The 26,819-nt window shown below is 39.0% G+C and overlaps 1 protein-coding gene across 3 annotated transcripts; it reads left to right on the forward strand.

Moving 5' to 3' along the window:
* Positions 1–25,309, forward strand: SMARCA5 (SWI/SNF related, matrix associated, actin dependent regulator of chromatin, subfamily a, member 5). 3 transcript variants are annotated; one of them, XM_052816406.1, is made up of 24 exons: positions 1–367; positions 2,888–2,962; positions 5,877–6,043; positions 6,782–6,882; positions 7,495–7,595; positions 9,537–9,716; positions 11,203–11,358; positions 11,462–11,593; positions 12,379–12,447; positions 12,962–13,071; positions 13,344–13,570; positions 15,303–15,424; positions 15,513–15,665; positions 16,903–17,039; positions 17,752–17,896; positions 18,135–18,254; positions 18,487–18,597; positions 19,192–19,305; positions 19,508–19,630; positions 20,920–21,052; positions 22,052–22,170; positions 23,198–23,410; positions 23,864–23,974; positions 25,008–25,309. In XM_052816406.1, exons 1-24 carry the CDS (start codon positions 230–232, stop codon positions 25,071–25,073), a joined length of 3,123 nt encoding a protein of 1,040 aa, XP_052672366.1. In that variant the 5' UTR covers positions 1–229; the 3' UTR covers positions 25,074–25,309. The 3 variants fall into 3 exon arrangements, with proteins under 3 accessions (XP_052672366.1, XP_052672352.1, XP_052672361.1); XM_052816392.1 differs by lacking the exon at positions 1–367 and adding an exon at positions 2,253–2,722; XM_052816401.1 differs by lacking the exon at positions 1–367 and adding an exon at positions 2,666–2,733.
* Positions 25,310–26,819: the final 1,510 nt, after the last annotated feature.

Here is a 26,819-nt window from a genome sequence, read left to right on the forward strand (position 1 = left end):
TCCTGGTTGGTGGGTGGGCGCCCGCCGGGAAAGCCGGGGCGGCAGCGGGGACGGGCCTCCGCCGGCGGCCGCGCACCGGGCTCAGCGCGCCGCTCCCCCGAGCCGCCCCCCCCCCCCCCCGCAACTCCCCGAGCCCCCGCCGGGCGGCCGCCACCTCCCCCCCCGCGCGCAGCCAGCCGGGGCGCGGGCCCGGGTCCCGGCGGAGCATTGTCTCTCTGCGGCGGGGATCATGTCCGCCGGGCAGCAGGCGCCGCCGCCGTCGCAACCGGACGAGCTGACCGCGCCGCCGCCGGGCGCCAACAGCAGCGAGGCCGCGGGGGCAGCCCTCTCCGCCGCCGGCCCGGCCGGAGGCGACACCGAGATGGAGGTCAGGCGCTTTCCCCCCCGGCGGGGACTTCCCCCCCCCCCCCCCCCCCCGACTCCGCGGGGCTCGGCGGCGGGCTCCGGGGACGCGGCGGCGGGGAGGCGCCCGGCTGCGCGGCGGCAGGTGCCCGCCATGAGGGACGGCGCCGGCGGGGCCTCCCCGGGCCGCGTGGGGCCGCGGGAGACAATGGAGGGGCGGGCGGGGGCGGGCGCGGGGCCGCCCCGTGCCGTGTGCCGCGGCGCTGCCGGGCCCCGGAGGGAGGGCGGGCGGGTGGCGGGGCCGGGAAACGGCCCGGCGGGTGGGTATGTGGTGGTGGGGGTGTGCATCCCTCCGCTCCCCTCACAGCCGACCTCCGCACACGGGTCCCGGGCGCCGTGTTCCTCCGCGGCCGCCGCCGCGGGGAGACGGGGTCGGCCTCGGCTCCGGGTCGCTTCATTTTACTGGTTTTCTTGGAAGCGGGGTGACGGGAGGGCAGGGGGAGACCCCTTCTCGCTCGGGGGGGCGGGGGGGTGTCGCCATCCTCCCCGCGCACCCACGTAGGCGCTGAAGGCGCGGAGCTCTCGCCGGGCTCGTTACCCGCTTCTTGCGAGTAGCCTTTCCCTCCGCTCCTTCCTCCCCGAAAAGCCTTCCCGTCGTTTGCGCTTCCTGCTTCTGCCGTGAGCGAGCCCACGTTCTAAAAAGCAGTAACGTTCTGTGCCCTACCGAAGTGGCTCAAAACTTTTCTTTTGAGGGGTTTTCTTTTTTTTTTTTTTTTTTTCGGCCACAGGTGCTTATCGCAGGAATTTCAAGGGGTTTGAGCGATTCCTGGGGGATGCTAATTTTGTCGGAGGAAACTGGTTGGTCCTGCTTTCAGCGCTGTGTTTTGTACTCTGAGTCATGCTGTACAGCCCAACCTACTTGATCTAAATAAATTTGCAAATGCCATCTTTTTCGGATGAGCACGTAGCGAAAGGACTGTGGGTAATAAGTCCTGCTCGAACCTGCAAAAATAGGGCAATTCCGGGCTGGGGCTAAAGCACACAGAGGCTGTGAAACGTGTGCTTTTGAGGCGCCTGTGTGCGAGGGCTCTCTCTGTGCTTGCTAAGTTAGTTCCTTTTCGCGTGGGGAAGGGATTACCTTGCATAACGTGAAGTTTCAGTTCAAATAGCTTCTTGACAGTCCTGATCATCTGAAAGACTGCTTTTCTCACTCTCGGCTAAACTGCAAGGTTTTGTCATCTTTATTGCACGTGACGAGATCAGATGGCACGCTGCTGCGTTTCTGTATTTCGCATGTTAGGTGTTTCAGGAGAAATGTGAATTTCATACAGAAGTTCAGACGGTCCTATGCTTGTGCTCACTGGTGGGTGGGTGTTGGCTAAATCCAGTGGGAGATGAATAAGAAGATCTGCGTATGAGTTTAAAAGATCTTTAGCTGTAACTTTTTATGCTTGGTTCTTTATATTTTGACTGGTGGATGAAACACTTGTGTTAGGATTCGTCTGTTTCCGCACTCCTTACCTGCCAGAGTTCTGTGAGGAAACACCTGCCCATAAACATCCCGTGTTTTGCCTGCCTTTGTTTCGTGTTGTTTCTTACTTTCCTGTTCCTTTGTTCTACATCGGCCAGTAAAGATTGAATTTAGCTCAATTCTTACTTGGCTCAATTAAACAGATGGTTAGTAATGATTTTGAAGGCATCTTGTTTGTTTCCTTTTCTCACCCTTTCAACAGTTGTTTTGTGATATACTGCCTTAACGTGGTTTACCACCGAAGGATCATGCCATTGGTTTTGGTTTTAAGAACAGAAGATGAAATTATGTGTGGGAGATGACAGGGAAAGAGTTAACCTAATAACAGGAGAGACAAGGATAAAAAAAAAAACCAATCTGAAAGAGTAATTGAAGGATTTGGCAGGAAAGGGATGAGGGAGGATTGCCCCCTCCCAACCAACTTGTTTTTCTGTTAGTGTGGTACCATTGGCGAGAACAACAATTATTCGATTTAGTGAACTAAAAAAGGGAAAAATGCAGTTTGTCTATATTCCTACCCTGCTTCCAGGACAAAGCTGCAGTCCAGGTTCTTACTTAGACTTGTTCCCTTGATACAGAATGATGAGGGATTGGGGTAATCTGGAAAAAGGAAAAAAATTTGAAATTACTCTTGCTTTGGGACCAGAGCTAGTTCTTTCCCAGTACTCTCCAGAGCCAGCTTTCAGAGGGTTTTGGCTCAGCACCCTAGAAGCGGCATGCCGAGCTCCTGAACCACAGCTGTCTCTCTTATTCACATTGATGTGGTGCTTTAATGATGGAGCTAAATCGGATTACAGAGATCTAGCTCTGTCCCTCATCCCGTGGCAGGGATCTTTGATCCATCTCCAGGTAATTTTACAGTAAGTAATAGAAAGCTGACTATATCAAATCAGCAAAAGATGGCTGTGCCATCTGATGTTGATAGATAGTAATTTGAAACAAGCTTATTCTCCTTTACATGGGCGTTTTCCCTTGTTCAGAAAATAATATTTTTGTAATCTTTTTCCATCTCAGGAATCCTTTGAGGGTGCATCACCAGGAAAACAAAAAGAAATCCAGGAAGCAGATCCTACGTATGAAGAGAAAATGGTATGTAACATTTGGGACTGTGTACAGCTATTCAGCACTTATGCATTTGCTTATAATAGACGGAGTTTTCTGCTTGTTTGAAATCTCTTGACTGGATTTATAAAGCTTTGTATAGTTATTCAAAAATATTTGAGTAACTAGAAACCAAAAAATATCCAGGAAAAAAACCCCTCAGACCCTTCTTCTTTTTAGCATTTTGTTCACTGGTCCTCTGCTTTTTCTTCATTTCCATCGCAGTCATTTGTGAGAATAACTGTTAATGTATTTTGCTGTTTCTAGGAGGTATAGTCCTAGCAGCTTTGAGGTGCTCTAGATTTAGAAGAATGATATGATGGAAAATATTCAAATGTCTTAGGGGAAAAAATGTAATAAAAAGTTGTCACGTTGCTTTTGAAGGTTATCTGTAGAGTTGTCCTTCCTGTAGGCAAGGGGGATTATGAAGAGTTGAGTATTCACTTTCTTGGTTGGAAATGGAAAGATGCTCTAGGAAAGCATCCATAAGTACTTAAATGGCTGCTACCTTATTTTCTCAATGTATGGAATCAGTTGAAGTCTAAGACCTTTTTTACATCACTGTTGTATACAGGAAAATAATTCCAGACTTATTTTTGAACTGCAGGAGTGGCAGTCCTTTGTAGGAAAAGCATATTAATTTCTATTTGGGGAGGGTAAGCAGTAAAAAAGGAGGTTTGGCATAAGGCATTGATTAGGCACCGCATTCATTCTCAGTTGAAATACGCTTTAGTAGGAGGGCTTCAAAATAGGCAGGTTCTTTCAAACAGTACTGTTTACGGGTCAAAGTCAATAAAAGATGGCTTTCAAAATTCACAGGAGGCTGAGGAAAGGTTTGCTGTTTAGGACAGGTGCTGACTGTAAGCCTTGGCGAACTTTTCAACTCTTTTACTTTGTCTAGACTGAAAGGGATTTTGTTAGCTTTTTCTGAAATTTAATTTGTTCTTTGTGAAGCTCTAGTTAGAGTCCTCGAGCTTTTGAAGATGGGTGATTCTGTGCTTCACAGGTTAGATAGGAAGAAACTTACTATTTTCCTTTTTTTTTTAGTTTTTATATATCCTGAATGTAAGAGATGGAGCCATCCACTCCTCACCATCTTATCGCATTTTCTTTCTCTGTTTCTCCCTGTTTTCCCTTCTTCCTGTTTGTAATTCCAGTGTCTGTGACTGCATGTGGAATTTCTTCACGGGAAAGTGAAACTGATTCTTATAATTTGCTGCTTCCTGTGTTGTTTCTTCTTGTCACTGAAAATAACCCAGTCGTCTTCTGCTAATTTCTTTGTGCTACTTCCTGGCAAAGTGAAGAAAGTGAACTTGGAGTTGTCTCTTCTAGTCTCTAGACAGGCACAGTTACAAGGAGGATTGTGTTTTACTGTCGCAATAGTCAGAAGATGCACTGCAAAAGAAAATGGGAAAAGTTTCTCTGTTGGTAGAAGGATAGCTCAAGGTTGCAGAGCACAGCCTGTTTTTGTCTGTGTCCTATCTAAAAGATACAGATAATGTTTGTTAGTCTCTTAAAGGAATATCCTCAAGCGCAATGAAAACGAGTGGTAGGGACGTGTGTGCAAGTGCCAAAACTTGCAGAAGATTCCTCACTACAACTTTAGAATGAGGAAACTTTTGCAATGCAGTCTGTATCACTTCTACTTACTTCTTGTTTCACTGGCTGTGCAAAAGAGTACTTAAAAATTTAAGGGTCAGCAATTTGGATAGTAGTAAGATCATACCTAGTTTAAGCTTCAGAAACTGTTGCAAAGTAAACAAAAAAAACCCCAAACCTGTGAAGCAGAGACAGGAAAACTTCTAATTCAATGGATGTGGATTGTAGCTGTGTTAATCAAGCTTAAACTATAGTTAGAGTGAGTGTGACTCTTCTGTGGTACATACAGGATCTCTTTCTTGGTCTCTTTCTTCTCTAACCCCCTGTCTTCCTGTCTTTTACATAGTGCAGGAACTGCTTGCTTTAAAGAGGAGAACACTCACAGAGCTGGCATTGCTCTTGCAGAAGTCTGGAACATATGTTCCTTTTTACTAAGAAAACTGACTTCCTGTAACTGTGCAAGTTGCTAAATACCAGGTTATGTTGTGGCAGCTGGCAGAATGTCAGAGTGGTTGCTGTTAAGCTTGGAGCTGTTTTCCGTCTTGATTGTCTGTTCTGAAGTCTTGATGTGGCCTTGGGAAGGTGTGTTGATTCCAGATGGAACCTGTCTCAAAGGAACTGAACCTTTTAGATGCTAATATTGTCTCCTGTAATCTTTTTTGCACAGCAGAAACAGTGACTCATATCAAAGGGGGCAGTCTGACAAGTTAGGCTGAGCATATCTAAGCAGTCTCTGCTGCTGAAATAGGTGTTCTGGCTTCTAGCTATGGGCTCTTGTGCTCCCTCCGCCCCCTTTCATGCCAGCTCTTTTGTTTATCTGACACCACAGTGAGGTGGTGTATCTCACTGAGCAGGCAGGAAACTAATGCGGTAGAAAATAGTTGTTGCCAGGTTGGTGATATGAACAAGTTCATTGAAGAACCCTGTGCATTCTGGATGGGGGTAAATTTCTGGGAGTGGGACTATCATTTTTGATAGGAGAAGGTTGTTAAGGGGCCTCTGGCCTTGTCTAGTGACACTCATGCAACCTGTGCCAAAGTCAGATTTCAGTCTTAGCGCAGGTCTGTCTTGCCACTTTGATCTTACTGCGTGTAGCAAAGGCTAGCCTTGACCCAATAAAAGAATATTGAATCTGTCTGTAACAGTTATATTGATGTTAATCATCTCTTCTTTGTTACTGTAGCTATGTATATAAAGAAATGTGAATCTATATTGTTTAAAAAGCATTTGTTAGCTTTTTCTTTTGAATGAATACATACTGTAATGCCTCACACTTGTTCTACTTAATTTTCCTTGTCAACAGCAAACAGACAGAGCAAACAGATTTGAGTATCTGTTGAAGCAGACTGAGCTGTTTGCTCATTTCATTCAGCCTGCTGCTCAGAAAACTCCAACTTCACCTTTGAAAATGAAGCCTGGACGTCCACGGATAAAGAAGGATGAGAAACAGAATTTACTGTCAGTTGGCGAGTGAGTGATGACATGTAGGCCAGCTTGTACTGTAATTATGGATTTTATTGTACTTTAGAAGCGTAAGTTAAACTTGCTAGTCTTTTGTCCTGTTTTGGTGTGTGTTTTATGCTGCATAATTGTGGTATTTTTCAACTGCCCACCTGTAAGTTGCGGCTTGTTAAAGAATTCTAGGAGCTGTAAGAATTTTGTGTTGGTGGTAAAGCACTATCATGATTAAAAGTATACCAGCATGAAGAAAAGCGGGGGCAGAAAAGTAGAGCGTTTGTGGCTGTAAGTTGTAAGAGTTCACAGAGAACATCAGTATACTGCATCTTACAGGCAGCTTGAAAATCAGAAGTCTGGAAATTTGGATCACTTTCATTGCAGCTTACATGGCTACAGTATATCTAGCATTGGGCAGATGTTCCAGAACTCTTAAATACAGTGTCATTCCCTGTCTTGTAGTTAAAGGCCAGTACTGATGCACACAGTTTATCCCTTTCCAGTCACTTTGCTCTAATATTTGAGTCTGCTGACGATGTGGTCATCTTATCTTATTAAGAAGCTAATAGCTTTAAAGAGTTAAAAAGCAGCATTTCAGTTGATCAGCTAAACACGAGTTCTTCTGAAGAATCTTGCTAGAAGCTTCTTTGGGTGTTTGCATTCTGTATTGCAATGACATTAGATTTAATTTCAAAACAGTTTCACATCTTTTCAGTTTAGCCAGAAACTTACTTCTTTCTTGCACTTTTTCAGCTACCGCCATCGTAGAACAGAGCAGGAAGAAGATGAGGAGCTGTTAACGGAAAGCTCCAAGGCAACTAACGTCTGCACTCGATTTGAAGAATCTCCATCATGTGTGTTTCCTTTTTTTTTTTTTTTGTCCCTGTTCTTTTCCTTCAAAATGTTGTTTAAAATGAAATTTATTTTCATCCTTCCCAAGGACAATAAATCAATTTTGGAGGACAGAAGAAGGAGAAAAAAGATCCAGCACCTGTCTAATGGGACAAAACGTACTAGTGAGGGACTGTTTATTTTTCAGTCAGGCTAGAAAGATGGTCCAGTGACCCTTGTCCTTTAGAAAACCATTTGCTATACTTTAGTTAGTAGAAAAGAGCTAGCTGGTTTTAAGTCTGTCATCTTACAATTTTTACATATGTAACCTATCTTCTGATACAATTTAAAGTACCTAACAGCTTCCAGTTCATTTAACAGAGAATTCAGTATTCTGTTGTTTTAACATTCGACTGTGTTTTGGTTTGGGGGGTGGGGATAGAGTTAGAATTTCTATGTGTTTTGGGTTCTTGCAGAAAACAAAGCTGTTAGAGCAGCTTGCAGAAACAAAATTAACATGTTGCTGTCTCCAATCTGCATTGTCCTTGGAATTAACTGCATGAAATTTACTACTTGATTTTGTTCTGTTGGTAAGTTTTTACAGATCTTTTAGTCTATTCTTTCATGTCTTTTAGATGTTAAATGGGGAAAGCTGCGTGATTATCAGGTCCGAGGTCTGAACTGGCTCATCTCTTTGTATGAAAATGGCATCAATGGCATCCTAGCAGATGAAATGGTATGCATATAGCCCATGTTTCTGAGGACTTGTGTACAGATGCGATACAATTCAATTTTAGTTCAGCTATATATATGGTTTTTTAATAGCACAAAATGTAATATACAATTTGCCTAATCTTATTTTTCTAGTATGTTTTAAGTTACTAATGTTAAAAGTGTCACAGGTGTCTTAATTTAAATAAACTGTGCAGGTAGTTTTACAAATAGGCATATGAAAAGCAAATCTGTCAACCTTTAGAAAAATAAAATTCGGTGGAGGGGAGTTGTTCTATAGAATGGCGCATCCTCTATTTTTTTCTCTAAATTGCAGCTGTTTTGTTATGGTATTCTCAAGCTGCCCTTGTGAAGAGAGTGTCATGTATGAAAAGAGCAACAAATGTGGGAACACTTCCTTTTGTTGTTAGGGTAAAATGCAGATAGCAGGGTATGAGTGTCCTGTATGGACTGATCTCAGCAGCAAGAGCTACACCAGTGGGAAATGTTCTGTGGAAAATGATGCAAAGATCGATGTAGCTAGAGAGCTGTGTTAAAATTTCTTTCACACCGTGACCATGAACATTTCAGTCAGCACTGGCCATAGTAGTTTTTGTTTCTGTTTTTATTCTTTTTTCCCTGAAAGATGAGGGATGAATGCAGAAGAAATTGCAGTAGTTTGACAGGCAGATATGTTCTTGTCCTCTAAGTGATTTTTAGTTGTATCTGTTTTTTATAAGGAGCAGGTAAGGAAAAACAAAAATCTAATTCTGTTTTAGTATATTGCATTTCTCATACCTTCTGGTAATTTCTGTGTAATAAAACTTCTTCAAGATAAATTAGAGATAAGTGAATTTAAATTATTGTTTAGTAACATGTTTAATTTTGAAATAGATCAAGGATTTTCTTCAACATACATGCTTATGAGTAGAGGAATTTTTTTTTTTTTTTTTTTTGCTGAGTACAGTTCTAAGTGGAGCAGGCTTGTTTTAACAAAAACAACTGGGAAACTTCCTAAGTCTTTGGATTTGTGGTATTCCAAAATCCATTTTGCGTTGAGAAGTTTAAATATTTACTATCAAATATTTTTTGATTCATTCTTAAATATTAATCCTTTTGAACTTCTTAATGCTTTTCACACAGCTTGTAACACTTTTCCGCATCTTACACCAGGTGGAATGTGGTTATTTTGAAGACAAAGACTTGAATTTTAGAAGCAAAAATAACTTGCATTCATGGTTTTTGTTTTTTTTAAATCCCATGTGTTTGAGTCATAATCTTTTTGAATTATTTAAATGATATGAATGATCTGGTTTTTGCATGTCTTCCTCAGTTCTGTTTTAATTAAAATTACATGCTGAAGATACAAAGTTTTAAATATTTCTTTTGAATAAAGAACAGAGCGCTTAAAAAAAGTGCTTCTAAAGCAGCTCAGTATTTGTTTTCTTTGACATATGCAGCTGTTCACGTTTATGTTTGGCTTTCTTCTCACAAGAACTGACATCATGTCATGGCCTGTAAAAGCCTCCTTACAGGGTTCTTAATTTATTCACTTTATTTCAAGTTTAAGAGAACACAAACGTCCGGTTTGTAAAGTTCATTGACCTCTAAATAAATAATCTGAGTACACCCTAGTCTACAAAACAAAATTTTATGAAATAATGTTTTCTTGCACTTTTAAGAATGTACCTTATTTGAAAGGTAAGGCAAAATTCTAACTTCATAATCCAAGGTTTGAAAATGTTACTCTTTTTTTTTTTTTTTTTTTTTTATTAAATACGGGAAGCCATGCAAGCTTTTCCTAACCAAGATTTTGATGCCTTTTGTGAGTAGCACTGTCCTTAATATATCTCACTCATTTGTACAAGCTGCTGTGTCTTCCATGTTGTACTCAGAACTCACTCTTGGGTTTTTTAAAGGTGTTTCCCAAGAGACTTTTTTTCTGACATGTTAAGGTCTCTTACAGGGTCTTGGGAAGACACTGCAAACAATTTCTCTTCTTGGATATATGAAACACTACAGAAATATTCCTGGTCCTCACATGGTGTTAGTTCCTAAGTCCACTCTACATAACTGGATGAACGAATTCAAGAGATGGGTACCTACACTTCGAGCAGTTTGTTTGATAGGTGACAAAGACCAGCGAGTAAGTTTTGATGTGGTTGTTTTTCCTGTGTGAATCCAGCATGTGATCTTGCTGTCCTTTACCTTTACCTTTCATTCACAGGGAAGGATATTACTTGGATTTGTAGTGGTTAAACAGTAAGACAAGTGCTATCTACTTAAAATATAACCGGCTTAGAATTCACATGTGTGTTGCCCAGCTATTGCTTCGTCACTTTACACTCATAATTTCTCATCCAAAGATTTTCTCTCTCCTTTTGTGAAGGCAATACACCGTGTAGACCAGCAAAACCCAATAAATCTTAAAATAGGAAAATAAAATGTTTCATGTAAAGTGCTGTCATTTGTATGAATATATAAATCTGTAAAAAAAGTAATTTGTTTTCTGCTGTACCTAGTACAGTACATTGTATTGGCTGTAACAGCAGCAGCTCTTAAGAGGATTATGGGGTCTGTCACTAAGAAACTGTTTTCTGAAAACAGTTGTCAGCTTAATGGTGGAGGGGGCAAGGTGGGTTGGTTGCTAAAAGTGGTACGCAAATGGATCTTATTTGGCTTGAATTTTGTCAATTAAAAGAGAGAATACTGTTCAGCCTCTTATGGCCTTACTATTTCGATCATTCTCTTTTTGTTACTTCATATCAGTTCTTTGCTACTTTTTTTTTTTTTTTAGCACAGCAAAGAAAAAAAAAATGGAATATGATGGTGTATCTGTAGATCTGTCAACTGGAGTTACCCATTTATTTATGGAAGGAAGAGTTATTACTGGTGCCATTAAACTTCTGCTTTTGTCAGCAGATTTTTTTTTTTATTCTAAAGGCATCTAGCTCTATTTTCAGAGTTTGTTGGGTTAGAAATTACAAAAATATTGATGAAACTTTAAATAGTTCTGGAGGTCATTGGTCCAGGTCTGATATTTTGTGATTTTTTTTTTTTTTTTTTTTAGTGCATCTGTTTTGAATCCAAAAGTTCTTACTCTTTCTTCAGTATATTTCTTGCTTATAGGAGTGAAGTTCTTGACATTTATACACCTCTGTGTTTTGAATTCTGACTAATTACTGTGTCTGCTTTTAACCTTGGATGTCAGCATTCTAGAAATTGTTCAGTTAGCCAAATAAAGCAGTGCTTGAGATTATTTTTTATATTCAAAACCTACTGTTTTCTAAACTTAAAAAAACCCAAAGCAAGCCAATAGAAAATTAATTTTGAGTTTTGATCTTAGAGTTCAGCTATTGAAAACCTCATGTGTGTACGTAGCTGTGCAGTTTCCAAAGCCAGAAGTTAGAGCTGAAATCCCTTCTCTGCTCTGCCCCAAGGGTTTTAGCAGCTTCAGCACTGACACAATTGTCAAGCTTTACAATGGTTGTATGTTATATTGCCTCTATAATTAATTTTATCTTTTCTTTCAAGTTTAGTAGCAACATTGTTTTAAAATTTTAACGGCGCTAGTGTGTTTTTGGTTTAGATTTGACAAAGCCTCAGTAACTAACTGTCACCTTGTTGTCTAGGCTGCCTTTGTCAGAGATGTGTTGTTGCCTGGAGAATGGGATGTCTGCGTAACATCATATGAAATGCTCATCAAAGAGAAATCAGTATTCAAAAAGTTTAACTGGAGATATCTAGTTATAGATGAAGCCCACAGGATTAAAAATGAAAAATCAAAGGTAATTTATACTTTCACTGAAAGAGAGATTTGTGTGGATTATTAGGTGGTGGTGTGGGGACTAGTAATATTTTTATATTTGCTCATGTCTCAATGTCCTTCAGTTATCAGAAATCGTGAGGGAGTTCAAGACTACAAATCGGCTGCTACTGACTGGAACTCCACTTCAGAACAATTTACATGAACTCTGGGCACTTCTTAACTTCCTTTTGCCAGATGTGTTTAATTCATCTGAAGTAAGTCTTCATTTCTGCTAATCAAATTAAATGAACTTTGCTGCTTTTCCAGATTTGAAAATAGACCTTAATATATATAGTTAGGAGTATCAGTTACTGATAATGATAGATTGACAGTTAGAAATGTTTCCACAAATGTGAAGTATAGTAGGGTAGACTACTTTTCTCAGCTTGGCCATTTTTAAAGGCTGTTGTGAGCTTAGCTGGTATAAGAGGTGTTTAAAATCACAACGTGAAGATGATCTCTACTGCATTTCAAAATATGTTTAAGCATTTTATGATGGCTAAACCAACTAACTTTGTTCTTATATTTAACTATAAGTTACCTTATTGTTCATCTAAGACTTCTTTCCTGTGAGTTGGGAGATACTATGTAATGACCGATAGACTTCACAAAGTGAAGGACGTGCTTAACTGTTTTGATGAATTGGGAGCATAACATCTGTAGAAAGGGAAACCTTGTGGTACATTACACCAAAATTTTACTTTTCATTTTTCATCAAATGCTGCAGTAGTACGCTTCTTCCAGATGGAATTTGTCCAATGGAGTGATATGAGTGAGTCTTTTTCAACAGAAAAGGACTCACATATTGATTCTTTTTTTTTTTTTTTCCCAGAAGACATTGTGTTATAGAGCTTTCCATAAAAATAGACCAAAGAGGGTAATTTGTTCTTTTACTTACTGCCTATGTAAGAGAATCACTCGAGGTGTATTTATTCACCATTGTAATGACATTGCACCTTGAAAGGAAACCTCTTACATACCAGTGATTTTGTTGATACAGGACTTTGATTCATGGTTTGATACAAACAACTGTCTAGGGGATCAAAAGTTGGTGGAACGTCTCCACATGGTAAGTCTTTCTGCTTTTTGTATAAGTGTTACGTTTACCTAAGTTAGGTTCTAAATAATTCGTCTAATGCTTCTTGTGACAGAGTATTAGTTAAGATAGCTTATTCCAGAAACTATGGTAGGCTTTCAGGATAGGTTGGTGAAGCTCAGAAGATGATCTGTGTCTTGAAAAGGAAATTGTTTTGGAGGGAAGAGAAGGGTCGATAGTTCTGGCTTTCAGGGTTCTGAAATACTTATATTAAAAATATTGGCTATGAAGAAACTACAGATATTTCAGTCAAGCAAAATTAAAAAGGAATCGAGGGGCATAGAACCATCTAAAAGATGATTTTGGCCTAATCTTTGAGTCTTCCAAAGAAAGCACATGTATATTCCCATGTATAAGAACTTGTCCATATAGATTGCTTTTTCAGATTATCTGGTAATAGGTCTGGTGTTTGAGCATTTATGATAGAGAATATCTGCACTGCTTTTGTCTGTTTCCAAAATACGTTTAATGATGCAATCTCTTTCAGGTGCTACGACCATTCCTTCTACGTCGCATTAAGGCTGACGTAGAGAAAAGTTTGCCTCCAAAGAAGGAAGTTAAAATTTATGTGGGTCTCAGCAAAATGCAACGAGAATGGTAATTCACGTACTTGACTGTGCTATGGTGAAGGCTCAGAAGGAATGTGCTGCTTGTGACTTGATTATTATGTGGATCTTGATTTAATTCCTTCTGGTGTACTCCCAACTCATACATATTTCCTTGTGACACTTGTGATGACAAAACCATGCATATCAGGGGGAGTTACCGGATGAAATGAGGGGGAGGGTGAGCTTTTGACTATACTTATAATTTAAAGAAAGGCCCACTTTGTTTTAGGGTTACAAAAGTTTTTTCTTTCTTTGATGTAGGTATACACGAATCTTAATGAAGGATATAGATATATTGAATTCAGCTGGGAAGCTGGACAAAATGAGACTGTTGAATATCCTCATGCAGTTGCGAAAATGTTGCAATCACCCGTATCTCTTTGATGGAGCAGAACCTGGTCCACCTTACACAACAGATATGCATTTGGTCACCAACAGTGGCAAAATGGTAGTATTGGACAAATTGCTACCTAAGTTGAAAGAACAAGGTATGCATCTCGTTGTTGTTGTTGTTTGAGAGTTGTTTGGTTCAATGATAAAAATGAAAGTTAGTGCTTCTTAATATTTCCATGTATCTTGAGCAAAAACCAGCACATTTTAGCCAGGATTATTGTTGGTTTCTAGCATGATACCAGCTTGTCAGGCACTGTATCTTAAGTAGTTGATACAAAAATAATTTGTGAAGTGCCTTCATAAATAATTGGATCAATAGTCCATTATGGCTTTTTTGTGATGGTGTTTTGATTTTTTTTTCCTTTTTTAATTTTTTTTCTTTTTTCATCCCAGCTAAATTGAGACCACATAAACATCAGTTTGTCTGGGCTTTAGGTTTTCTTTCTTAGCATTATTAGCTGTTAGAAACATAATCATATGGTATTTTAGCCACTCCTTTGATGTGCCGTGAAGTACCATTTCAGATTCAAAGTGTTCATGTAAGGTTAAAGTCAAATCCGTTGTGAAATGTTGGTCTGTCTTGCTGCATGTGATTTTGAGCAGCACCTGGTTTTTTCAGTGAATTCTTTAAGGCATGCAAACATGGGGGCACGCTCAGTTATTTTAAAGTTATTTGATAGTAGGGAAAAAGCTCTGGAATACATTACTGTAAAACTTGGTCACCACAGAATTTTTTACTCATTATTTCAATGAGTATGCTTACTGAAGTAACTTGGCTAAAGGAGAGGAGCAAAGTTTGTGACTGGGGAGCCATTGCAGAAAAATAAAACCAAATCCAAACCTTAGCCTTAGGCAATATAAAGGTAACCTGTACTTCGTATCCAGATATCATTCAAGCAGCTGTGGCGATATATGTCATTGTAAGACTGAAAAAGAAGAATTCAGTGGTTACTTTGCTTTTTTTGATCTTGGCTTCTTTCTGCTGTGTGGCTTCTTGTTGAGACGTGGCAATTAAAATTGGCCTGGTCTTAAATCGAATACTCATCTTAAACAAAAGAGAGTTCATTATTAGACCTTGAGTCCAAAGGACAAAAAAAAAAAATCGTACTAGGAGAATATAGGGGGAAGTGGAAGCTTTGTAATATTCTGTGTTTTACTTAAATCGTTCAAGTAGGTTGGAAATGGTTGTGTGTGTATGTGTATAAATTACTGTACCTTTACATTTTTTGGAGGTTGTTCTTGGCAGGTAAGTAAACTGACAAGTCTTTAAGAAGAACTTACTTTATTTCTAGATATCTTATATCCAAACCAAATACTTCAAAATTTCATTCTTTGTACTTCTTGGTGTTTTTATTTTTGTGTTATCATCTTACTTGGCTGTGTCTGGGAACACTTTGGTAAGGAGTACAACAGAAAACAAAAGCAAAAAGGCAGCCACTAACTAGACTCTAATATACCGTAAGGCAAGCAATCCCCATGGCAAGCACAGGAGCCTGCCAGTTAGTAGCTAAACAGCTGTAAAAGCTATGAATTCGCTCTAGTCCACTCCAGTCATGTCTGTTGTTACCTGGAACCCTTTGAGCCCCGCCTTGGGCACCAAAAAGGACTGCTGTGGTTTAACCCCAGCTGGCAACTAAGCCCCACACAGCCGCTACGATGGCAGTAGCTGCAGCCCTGTGTTATATATTGGGCTTTGAAATTCTAACTAACTGCTTTTCTTCTCAGTACATGGAACTGCCCTCCTTCCCTTTCTGGTAATGCAAACTTGCAGAGTTTGATAAATCTTAAGTTTTGGCGAAAATGTAAGAAAGCTTTTTACCCAAACAGGTTCAAGAGTCTTAATCTTCAGTCAGATGACCAGAGTCCTAGACATCTTGGAAGATTACTGTATGTGGCGAAATTATGAATATTGTAGACTGGATGGACAAACACCACACGATGAGAGACAGGTATTTAAAATTTTAAGTATTTTATTTAAGTAAAAATTGTACTCTTAAAACATTTGGTTCAACTGATATGTTCCTTTTATTTATTTAGGCATCTATTAATGCATATAATGAACCTGGTAGCTCAAAATTTGTGTTCATGTTGAGTACACGGGCAGGAGGTCTTGGAATCAATTTGGCTACTGCTGATGTTGTCATTCTGTATGATTCAGACTGGAATCCACAAGTAGATCTTCAAGCTATGGTAAGAATCCAGATGGAAATTAACGTTCGTTCTTTTCTTTTTCATGGAACTTTCCTAGAAATGTGTGGCATGATGTAGTATTTAAAAAAAAAAATTAGTATTTTTCCTGTTTTAGCACAGGAGTAGTATTTTTAAGACTGATTTTCAGTTCCAGTGCAGTTTCCACTGTGTGGAACCCTTAGTCACATTTGGGCTATACAATGTTTTATGCAGTGGGAAATGCTGGGTATATGCTACAGTACTCCTAATAGTATTTAATGCAAATAGCCTACTTTGTTCTTTAAAAAAAAAACAACCAAAAAACCCCCAGATCTAGCATGTTAATCCCAAAACTATAAAGCTTTACTTCTGTGGGGAGTGGAGGTGAATGTGTTCACACTGTCTTCTCTGAGACCTTGGAAAAGAGATAAAGAAAAGGTGAATTAAACTTTTCAAAAACTGCTTTTATGGTGGTGGTACGTGAGCAAGCTCCTTTTAGCAACATCTTTAATTTTTTTTGAAGTAGATTTGCATGCATCTCCAACCTTGGGACTAATGTCAAGAACACTACTGACCACATAAGAAAGTAAAGCTATTTAAAAATTACCAGCATCTTTTGACTAATGAGGCCTTTCAGTGACAAATCTTGGAAATTTCTTTTTAATTATTTCAGTTAAGCTGTAGGTTCTCAAGTACTCTAGCAAAAATTCGTTCAGAAGAATGATGGAACTGGTGTCTGGAAGCTAAAGCGCGATAGTTCCAGCTACTGCTATAGGTGTATGTTCAGAATACTAATTCTCACAGTTGTTAATGATTTGCCAGTCAGGTGAGGTGTGCATCGTATTTTTCTTGAAATATTCATGGCACAACTGAACGATTTTCAGAAAGGTAGTTTTTGGTTAGTACAGAGATAATTTCTTCAATACTTTGATTTTACAGAAGGTTACGTAAGGTCAGGAGCAGCCAGTCTTCTCCCCTGTGTCATTTAACAAAAAAAACCCCAAACACACACTGGTTTTAGGTATGAGACACATACTCGGTGTTGATGTCACTGAAAAAAACACCCCAAAACTTGCAATGCAGATAAGAACGTGCTACCTTGGGTAGTCATGTCAGCTGAATGTCTATAAAGATTTAACTAACCTATGCTATTCCGTTTTGTAAATTAGTATGTTGAAACTAGTGAGAATTGAAGACTAATTATATAGTCATGCTGGAAACCAAGTACTGAAGTTTTTGTTACTCTTTTTTTGCTTAGGATCGAGCGCACAGAATTGGCCAAACAAAGACTGTTCGAGTGTTCAGGTTTATCACAGACAATACAGTGGAAGAAAGAATAGTGGAACGTGCAGAAATGAAACTCCGGCTAGATTCCATCGTCATTCAGCAAGGCAAGTATATGAAGGCGATTTGTTTGTATATATGATGCGATTCTCTTCTTTTTTTCACAACTTGTAAACTATGGTGAAATCAGCTAGTAAGCATCAACGGGAATGTTGCTTTTGCCTCAGCTGAACTCTGAAGATAGAGTGCAAAGGCCTGATCCTTGAAAATTTATTTTACTGTAGGGGTGTAGGCTTTTCCTCGCTAACTTTTTGATTACCTGCCTAGTCATACCTAAGTAGAAGTGGGTATAGTCAGATTTATGTGTGGTTTTTTGTTTTTTTTTTTAAAGCACTCAACTTCTCCTTTGAACTGGAAAAATTAATGCCTTGCCTTTTTTTAATAGATGGGGAGAGGTGATGACAATGTAAGCTTTTTGGTTGACTTCATGGGAATCAGTAACTTTATTTCTGAAAAAAGGACTCATAAGGTTTAGTCTGGAAATTGTGAAAATGTGCACCATAACAAAGCTTATATGGAAGACCTCACATCCAAAATGATGTTGTCTGAACAAAATTCATGTATAATACAGCAAATGTATGTGATCCCTGTCTAGATTTTGCTCGCCTTTTTTTTCTCTCCCTTCATTTGGAATTTCCTTTACTGAGAGAAAAGAGTATAGCTTTAACATGGAAATGTAAGGGGAATAAAAATCACGTATTGCTCCTTCTGTAAGGTAAACTCTAGTTAGTTGCTATCCTCCAATGCTTTTATCTTCAGGAAGACTGGTGGATCAAAACCTGAATAAACTTGGGAAGGATGAAATGCTGCAAATGATTAGACATGGAGCGACACATGTGTTTGCCTCAAAGGAGAGTGAGATTACAGATGAAGATATTGATCACATTTTGGAAAGAGGTGCAAAGAAGGTGAGATAAAGTTTAAGAAAATGGAAGCCCAACTGTAGACTTACTTAAATCTGATGGCAAGATAGTATATCCCTAGATGATAACTTGATTGTAAGCTGGAGAGGATAGGGGTTTTGCTATTGAGGGTTTCCATATAGGTCAAATATGCTTGTTTTTTCTACTGTTGTAAATGAGATCTTTTGTAATGAAGTACGTTTCAAAATTGCTACTGTTTTTTCTCTCTCCTTCCCCCTCCAAGACTGCGGAAATGAATGAAAAACTTTCAAAGATGGGTGAAAGCTCACTCAGGAATTTCACAATGGATACAGAGTCCAGTGTGTATAATTTTGAAGGGGAAGACTACAGAGAAAAACAGAAGGTAACATTTAAATCTCTTTTGGAGGAAAGCACTAAGTTGTATGATTGAACCATATTTATTTAAGAAGTGTTGGTTAAAATACAACATAATCTATGAAAATAGGTTCTAAGTTTTATTACTTATTCAATGAAGTAGATGTAGACCTAGTTTTGTATAATACTTGCAGCTGGTCTGAATATTTTGCAAGCCTTAGTCTTAATATTTCTTGGGGTGGTGGGATCTGTTTTTATAGATGGCATTTACAGAGTGGATTGAACCACCTAAACGAGAAAGAAAAGCCAATTATGCTGTGGATGCTTACTTCAGAGAGGCTCTTCGAGTCAGTGAGCCAAAAGCACCCAAGGTGAGTTGACCAATTTAAAAAAATAAATTGTTCAAATATGGATGATAAATGGTTAAAGCTGAAAGTGAGAAATTGGTCTTTGTTGATAAAAACTGCTCTATTCACTTTTATAAATTGGGGAGGCGATTGAAATTTAGAAAAAACCAAAGGACTTGAGACAAACTTCTGTGAGAAAAAAGTAAGAGCAGGATGAAACTTGTAAGGTGTTAGGAGGGTGAGACCAAGGTGTTTCTTATTTTACTTTTATTGAAGCAGCTGTGATTTTTCCATACCTGTGGAAGATTTCCTTAGTGGTGCTCAGAACACCTGAACTTTGTTCAAGGGGATGCACATGTGACTCTTTCCCCAGCCGCCTCCTCCTCCCAAAAGACCCTCTCCCCTTTTCTCACAGGTCTTTCACTCTTAGAATTCTTCGTGGTTGTAGTTGTCTCTTGCATGGTGTGGGCTTTTTTTTTTTTTTTTTTTTTCCTTTGTTAAGACTGCATTTTTGTAACTAAAGCTTTTTTTTTTGCTCATGAACTGAAATCAGTTATTACAAGCAAACAGATTCTTTATGTGAAATGGAGTCACATAAAAACTTTGTATGTATTTCAGGCACCACGGCCTCCAAAACAGCCAAATGTACAGGACTTTCAGTTCTTTCCTCCACGCCTGTTTGAACTATTGGAAAAAGAGATTCTCTACTACAGGAAAACAATTGGGTACAAGGTAACTGAAGAATTCACGTGTTGCAACAGTTTACTGCAGCAGTAGGAGAATATGTACTTGTCCTGCCTTTCACGCTAATTTAAATGAAATAATAAAGTCATGTTGAGCTGAACAAATGATCAGGTTATGTTAACAGAAAAGTGACGGTTAGCAATTATCTGTGAAAAATTAATCAAATTTTACAAAATGCAAAATCTTTCAGGTACCTCGTAACCCTGATCTGCCAAACGCAGCCCAAGCACAAAAGGAAGAGCAGCTTAAGATTGATGAGGCTGAACCACTTAATGATGAAGAACTAGAAGAAAAAGAGAAACTTCTAACCCAGGTATGGTTGGGTAATTAGCAAGATGGAAATCAGCTGAAGCTGTCTTTGTGTTTCACAGTGTTACAGGAACATTTCTTGGTCATTGATTCACACGTGCCAGAGTTAACGCAGCTGCAAGTTTTGATTCTGACTGAAAAGAGGTTTAGTGCATTAGGTTTGTCATCAGCCTGGGTATGTTTGAAGAACGTGCACTGAATTAGTGTGCTCGGGTTGTTCTGAGTCTGATCTGTGTTCTGTGTATTTTAAGGCTGAAGAGTAAGAACTAGCCCAGTGTCAGAGTCTCGCTTCCCAAGTTTGCATTGACTGTAGGGTGTGACATCTTTCCTCAGCTGTGGGACCTTGCAGGCTAGCTGCAGAGCTGAATGTGCTATTATTTGCCACATTATTTAAAGTGTATCTTCTGCCAAAGTATCACTCCCATATGGAAGTGAATCCTGCAGGATGAATGGTCAGTTTTCCTAAACTGTGGCTGGCAGTGGATAGTGTCCCTCTCTTAAAGAGGATATGAGCTGAATAGGTATATAATTAGGTAGCACATACATTTAAATCATTTAAAACAGGTTAGTGCCTGTTAGGCCTTACATGAGGGTTTTTTTGGTGGGGGGAGTTACAGGACAAGGTCTCTTGCTTGAGTAGTAATGCACTGGAACAGTTCACTGTTAAAAACTATACAATCAAGCAAGCAAGCTGTGGCTAAATCATAACATGGCTGGCAGAATTTTTACTGCCAACTGTTTTTAAAAGTTATTGCTAATATGAAACTAGCCTATTTTTGGCAGCTGATAACTTCAGCAGTACTATTTCTGTCCCTACTGAGTACCATCACAAGATAGCTTTAGACCACCTGAGGGAGGGTGACCAGGGAAAATGGCTGATGGCATCTGTGAGGCACTCGGTGGGCCTTTTTAACAAAACAAAACCATTATAGAGACTATTGCTTCACTTGTGGGATTTTTCTTCTCAAAAAGTGATCCCGTGTTCTGTTTCAGAGAATATTGGTAGGAGGGATTAATCTATGAGCGGAAGACTCTTTTATCCAAAACTAGTAGGTAGTCAGAGAACCAGTACTAATCATTATGCAGTATTTAGATAGATAGAGAGACTACAGTGACTGCAGTATAAAAAACAGTTTTTATGCTAACAAACATTATCTGCCGAGAAAGCGGAGGTTTAATACTGTTGGAATTGATGGAAGTGTTACAGGCTGTTTAAAGACATCTATTGAAGCAAATTGGGAGAGAGACAAATACTGAACTTCTGTGTAATGTTTCCTTCTGATTGCTATAAAGGGATTCACTAACTGGAATAAGAGAGATTTTAACCAGTTCATCAAAGCTAATGAGAAGTGGGGCCGTGATGACATTGAAAATATAGCACGAGAAGTAGAAGGAAAAACCCCAGAGGAAGTCATTGAGTACTCAGGTAACTTACTTTATAAGTAGTCAGCTCTGTGAGTGAGTCCATATCTAATGCTGCTTTCCTAGTTTGAACTGGCTATGAACATGGTAACATCTTACCTCTGAGAATTTCTTACATGGCTCTTTAAGACTTTCAGGGTAGAATTGTACTGATGGATTTGGGATCTACTGATCTAGATTTTTACCATGTTTAGCCCCTGCAGAAGCAAAGCTGTACTAAAATGTGCATGTAAACTTTAATGTATCCTAAATCTACTCTAACCGGATAGTGCTGTCTTGAGTTCTTGTTAATTTTTGCAAAAGGAAATGCTGAGAAACAATGCTTAGCTGGAGAGATGTCATTTTTTCTTGTATTCACTAACCAGTAGTTTTCTTGAATCTTTATACCTTTATTACCTCATCCTCATCAAGAGTGGGATACAGTAAACATTTTGTGACTGAATATATAATGACCATTGGATTTTGTAACCAAAGTCCACTTGGCTACTTACCTCTGATGTCTCGGAAGTGTTTTCTACTGTAGTGCAGCTGCAAGGTCCTGGGGCTAAAATTCTAAAAGTGTATATATAGCAGTTTACAGATAGGAAAAATTCTTTAAAAAAACCTTTTTTTTAAACACCTAGTGGTCTTTTAGACACTTGCTCTTGTCTTTGGCCACTCAGTTGCCCTTCTGCTTCCCTCTGTAAAAATGTATTGCTGTTATATCAGTTTCCGTTTTAAGAAGCTTTTTTCTTTGAGATTGGCTAACTAAAACCTTTCTGGCCTGTATCACACCTCATTTAAACTCAGGATTCCTATATCTACCCCCTTCAAAATAGTATTTATGATACTGCAACACATGATATCAGAAAGTGAAGGTTCCTGATTGGGTAAAGGCATGCCTATTTTTATACAGCAGTAAGTTCTGGTAAAAGGAAGTAACATCTAACACCTTTTTTTAAAGGTAAAAACCGCTAACTTTTAGGATGCATGATAAGAAACTAACCAATTGTTCTTTTCTTAGCTGTGTTCTGGGAAAGATGCAATGAACTCCAAGACATAGAGAAGATCATGGCTCAGATAGAAAGAGGAGAAGCCAGAATTCAGCGACGAATCAGCATTAAAAAAGCGCTTGATACAAAGGTATCTTTGCTGTGCTGCTTGCTTTTATTTCCTTGTGCCAGTGAGGTGAGATGCAGGACTCCATGTCTAGCCGATGTGACTCCATGTCTAGCCGATGTTACTAATGTATGAAGACAACATGTTGTGCTTGGTATTTACCTCTTTTGCATAGTCCTCAGCAGTTGCTTCCTATAGCTTTTCCATTCTATAGAACTGCTGTCTGGCTGATAACTATGATGATAACTTTAGGTATGGCCTAACCTGTTGTTTGTTACAATCATCTTTCTTTATCACAGGACAAACTGTTCATAGTGCTGTATAACAAACTCCCAATAACTACCTGCTTCTTGAAGAAGCAGAATTTCTTTTGGACCTGTGTAACTGAAAATTTTATATATATATGATGTGTGTTGTTTAGAGCACTTAAAAAGGGAAGACTTACCAAGCAGAGCAGGCTTTCGTTCACATCTATGTTTCACCAACCAGGGTTTGGTAACCAACAGATTTGTAGTAAATTAAGACAGTGTATCAGAATTCCCCCCCTGCCCCCACTTCAGGTTTGACTAGTTAGTTACCTCTTCTAGGGAAGTCAGGGGAAGAACAGTGTCTGAGTCAATTAACCAGAATGCAGCTGAACCATGTGCTACAGTCTCATGTACCTTTTTATTCTTACTCTGATTTTGACTATTCCTGAGGATTTGTGTGTTAAAACGAATCACTGCCATTTGAAGCCTGGCAGATCTTGACTATTTTCAAATGTAGTGACAGGTCTGCAGTCTGCCGTTAATCAAATGATCACAGGCAAAGCTGTCTGTTGTCTAAACCAGAATTCCCCAGTTTAGATGGTATTGGTAAATGCAGTATCTAGAACCCACAGTTCCTTACATGTGGTGACTTAGCACGAGAGATCATAAAAGATCTAGTTTTCTAACTTGGTATTTTGTTCATCTGCCTGTCTTCATGTGATGTATTGCTTTTCATATAAAACAGTTCTGTCCTAATTCTGAACTCTGTCTTACTTTTATATGTTCTTACGTGTTTTGTTTAGATTGGCAGATATAAAGCCCCTTTCCACCAGCTAAGAATATCATATGGTACTAATAAAGGGAAGAATTACACTGAAGAGGAGGATCGCTTTCTGATCTGTATGCTTCACAAGCTAGGATTTGATAAAGAAAATGTCTATGATGAATTAAGACAGTGTATCCGAAACTCCCCGCAATTCAGATTTGACTGGTTTCTCAAGTCCAGAACTGCAATGGTATGTATTAATCTGGTTTGCTTTTTGTTCATAAATACCTATGACAACACTGTTACACATCAGGCTAATTAAATAGCTTCTGAAATACTGAGCTATGTGCGTGTGTACAATACATAAAAATTTTTTTAGACTTTCCAACAACTGTAGTGGATGGCAAATGCAGTAAACTAAAAAGTCTTATGGGAGGAGAAATTAAAAATTCCAAGGTACTGTTTTTTAAAATCAACATGAATTTGAGTTAAATACAAATGTGTTTTAAAAAGCTAACATCTGTGATCAAATCCATTCCTGTGAAGCCAGCCAGTAACCATCAAAAAATATTTCATTCCTTTTTTGCGCTGCCACGATACCGCAAAAAACTTTTACCTACTTACGGGCATTTCTAATATTCTAACGTGATTTTTACATTAAGTGGCTGTGTAATGTAGTAAGTGAGTATGTTGTGCAATTTAGGAGCTACAAAGGAGATGCAATACTTTAATCACCCTGATTGAAAGAGAAAACATGGAACTGGAAGAAAAGGAAAAGGCAGAAAAGAAGAAACGTGGACCAAAACCATCTTCGGTAAGATTTAAAAAGGCATTTCTGTGGAAAAGCTCATTAGAAAAGTACCCTGTCTTCAAATTGTCTAGGACAAGTGATATCTAAAGTTACTTAAATAACAACAACAAAAAACCTTATAGGGCAGCGTTAAGAGCTGCTTAAAGTTCACACTGTCATTCAGCTAGTACGGTTGTGGACGTCAAATAAAGGAAAATAAGTTTAGGTTCTAAACTGTAGCTCACATGCTTTGGAGCAGATGATCTTGTTCTGTTCTGGATCACTGAGTTGGTACGCTGTATCGGTTTACCCTGGTAAAAGAAACCAGAGATTCATTTGGCCTTTTGATTAATTTTTTACCCCTAAAGAAATCCTGTGTTTACCACTAAGGGATACATAGGCAACGCAGACAATTCATTCCACTTACTTGGAGAATGCTACAGATCTGTTTACAGGTGTTCCTATGCAGACTCTGCTGTCTGCCATCCCTTTCTTTGTATGGGGAGTTAGTCATGAAAGGGGCTTCTAGAGCTAGATTTGGGAAAACAGCACATATGCTTGACTACTCTCTTTGCTGACTAAAATACTGCTAGATAAGCAGGCCTGTTTTGTAAAAGAAATACCTACTTTACCCATTTTCTTGCCTAGATTTGTTGTTCAAGTTGTTGTTGCCTAGAGCTGTTGTATCAGAAACAGCACAACTTACTTTGCAGATGTGCAGAAATCAGTAAAGTGGTGGATTAATAAGTTCCTTAGAACTGTTCACAGAATATTTAAACAGGTATTTAGAAATACCATTTCATAAATGGGAAGCTTTATAACATCCTTACTTGCTTCTATACGCCTTTTACCTCTATGAAATCGTACTCTTCCAGAATTGAAAGAATACAAGACAACGGCTATCCTGAGGAGGATCTGCCTATTTACAACATTTGCAACTGATCACATTTTAAAGCTGCCAGGGTGTAAATTATCTCCATGTGCTTTGACTTGAAATGCATTGCTTGCTTACAATCTTTTTGTATCACAATAACTTCTTAAAAAACTTACCTTACAGGCACAGAAGCGCAAAATGGATGGTACTCCTGATGGTCGTGGAAGAAAAAAGAAGCTAAAGCTGTGAATGCAGAATTTTTGTAATCACTAAATTTAAAAAGTAGTTCTTTAATTTACGGGTCTTCATAAGATGTACTGTATAATGCTCAACTATTATGTCATTAAAGGACATCGGGTTCATCTGTTTACTGAACTAGAAACATAGTACTTAATGTAGTTTCACTTTTTTAAATGCAACAGCTGTGCTGAATTTTTTTTACCATTAACACTTGAAGTAATAAATAGGCTTCATTTATTAATAAAGCTTCATGTGACTTTTTTTCATTAATGTTTCTACTTGAATACCTATTTATTTAGTAGTTATCCCCCAATTTTTTTTCCTCTTAGGGTGTTGCGAACACTTTTTCCATTATGATCAATAGAACTATTTAGTTGTGTTTTCTTGTTACAAGCCACTACCAGTCAAACCCCATTTCTGGAAATTCTGTGGCTCTGACCTTACCTTTATTGAACTTAATTTTACTGCACCAATATACTCTGTTCTCTGACATTAATAGAAAGGCCAGGTATTACCTCAAGAACTAATGATCAACATACATACAGATTGGAACAAAATAGTAGCATTTTTCTGCTTAAAATCTGTGCCAGAAGAAAGGTAAGTCAGTCATGCTGAGGTTTGTACTTAATTAGAATGGCCTAAGAACGGTAGAATTGTTTTTATTGGCAAACAACAAGAAGTCAGAACAGAAAACATAACAGTATGTAGAACCATCCCCTTCTCTCAAACAGCTGTGGTAAAGGCAGAGACAGCCTTGACTGCTGTGAAAAGAACTGGTGCTGACTCCAGGTGTGCAAGTTGGTAGTTGTCTGGCAATCCACACTGTTCACTGAGCTAGTCTAACTGTACCATGCACAAGCGTTTCCTATGCTGTCCTTTCTTTTTTATGTATCTGGCATATAATGACTGAGATGAACTCGTGTGTTTCCCGGTGCCATCATCTAATGGAGCATAATTTTGGAATTTACTACAGAACAAATGCTCAGTTTACTCATCGAGTAATCTTTGCTCAGTTTGGGCCCTTTTAAGAATGCATATCAAAAGCCATCAGTGTTGTGTAAGCAGGGAGAAATGCATCCCTAGAAAATCAGCTTTTTGGAGCTTAAGCAAAACGAGGCTTAAGAAAAAGCTGAGAATTCACACATGTAGACTTCACGTACAGCAGTACAGTTCTTACTAGTACGTTCTATTTGCAGGTGACTGATTTGCAGACACCTGTTGAAAACAGGTTGAGTAACCACCCTTGGCTCTTCAAAAAGTCAGAAGAATGTGGTATGTACAGTAAAGAGCCAATCTACAACACTTTACAAGTGGAATTGTCACAGCAGCCCTAGAAGACATCAGTCTAACTGCTTACACTTAGTGCAAAAATGCTGCAGTACTGAAGCCTTCCTTTAAAAGCATCCCTTTGCAAAGCATCCCTTTTCACAAAAAAAGCCAAACACCATCAAAAACCTTCAGAGGAAGCAGAACAGAAAGACTAAACAGCTGAGCAGCACTTCATTTGTGCTAACAAATCTCAAGTGCCAGTATACAGAGAGCAAAAGGAACTAAATCTTAATCTCCCAAATGGCATCCTACTAGTCACAATCCTTTTTCTTTCAAGTAGAAGTGAAAAACAAAGCAAAGTATTTGCTTTAGATGATACAAGTGTGTTCCCCCACTGCCATCTGGCAAAATAAGCTACCTTTTAGAAGTATTTGCCTGTATTTTGATGCTGTAATGTCGTATCAAGCAAAGGAAGATAGGCAATTA

This window comes from Harpia harpyja, chromosome 2 (assembly GCF_026419915.1).
Source record: "Harpia harpyja isolate bHarHar1 chromosome 2, bHarHar1 primary haplotype, whole genome shotgun sequence".
In the NCBI taxonomy this organism is placed as follows: Eukaryota; Metazoa; Chordata; class Aves; order Accipitriformes; family Accipitridae; genus Harpia; species Harpia harpyja.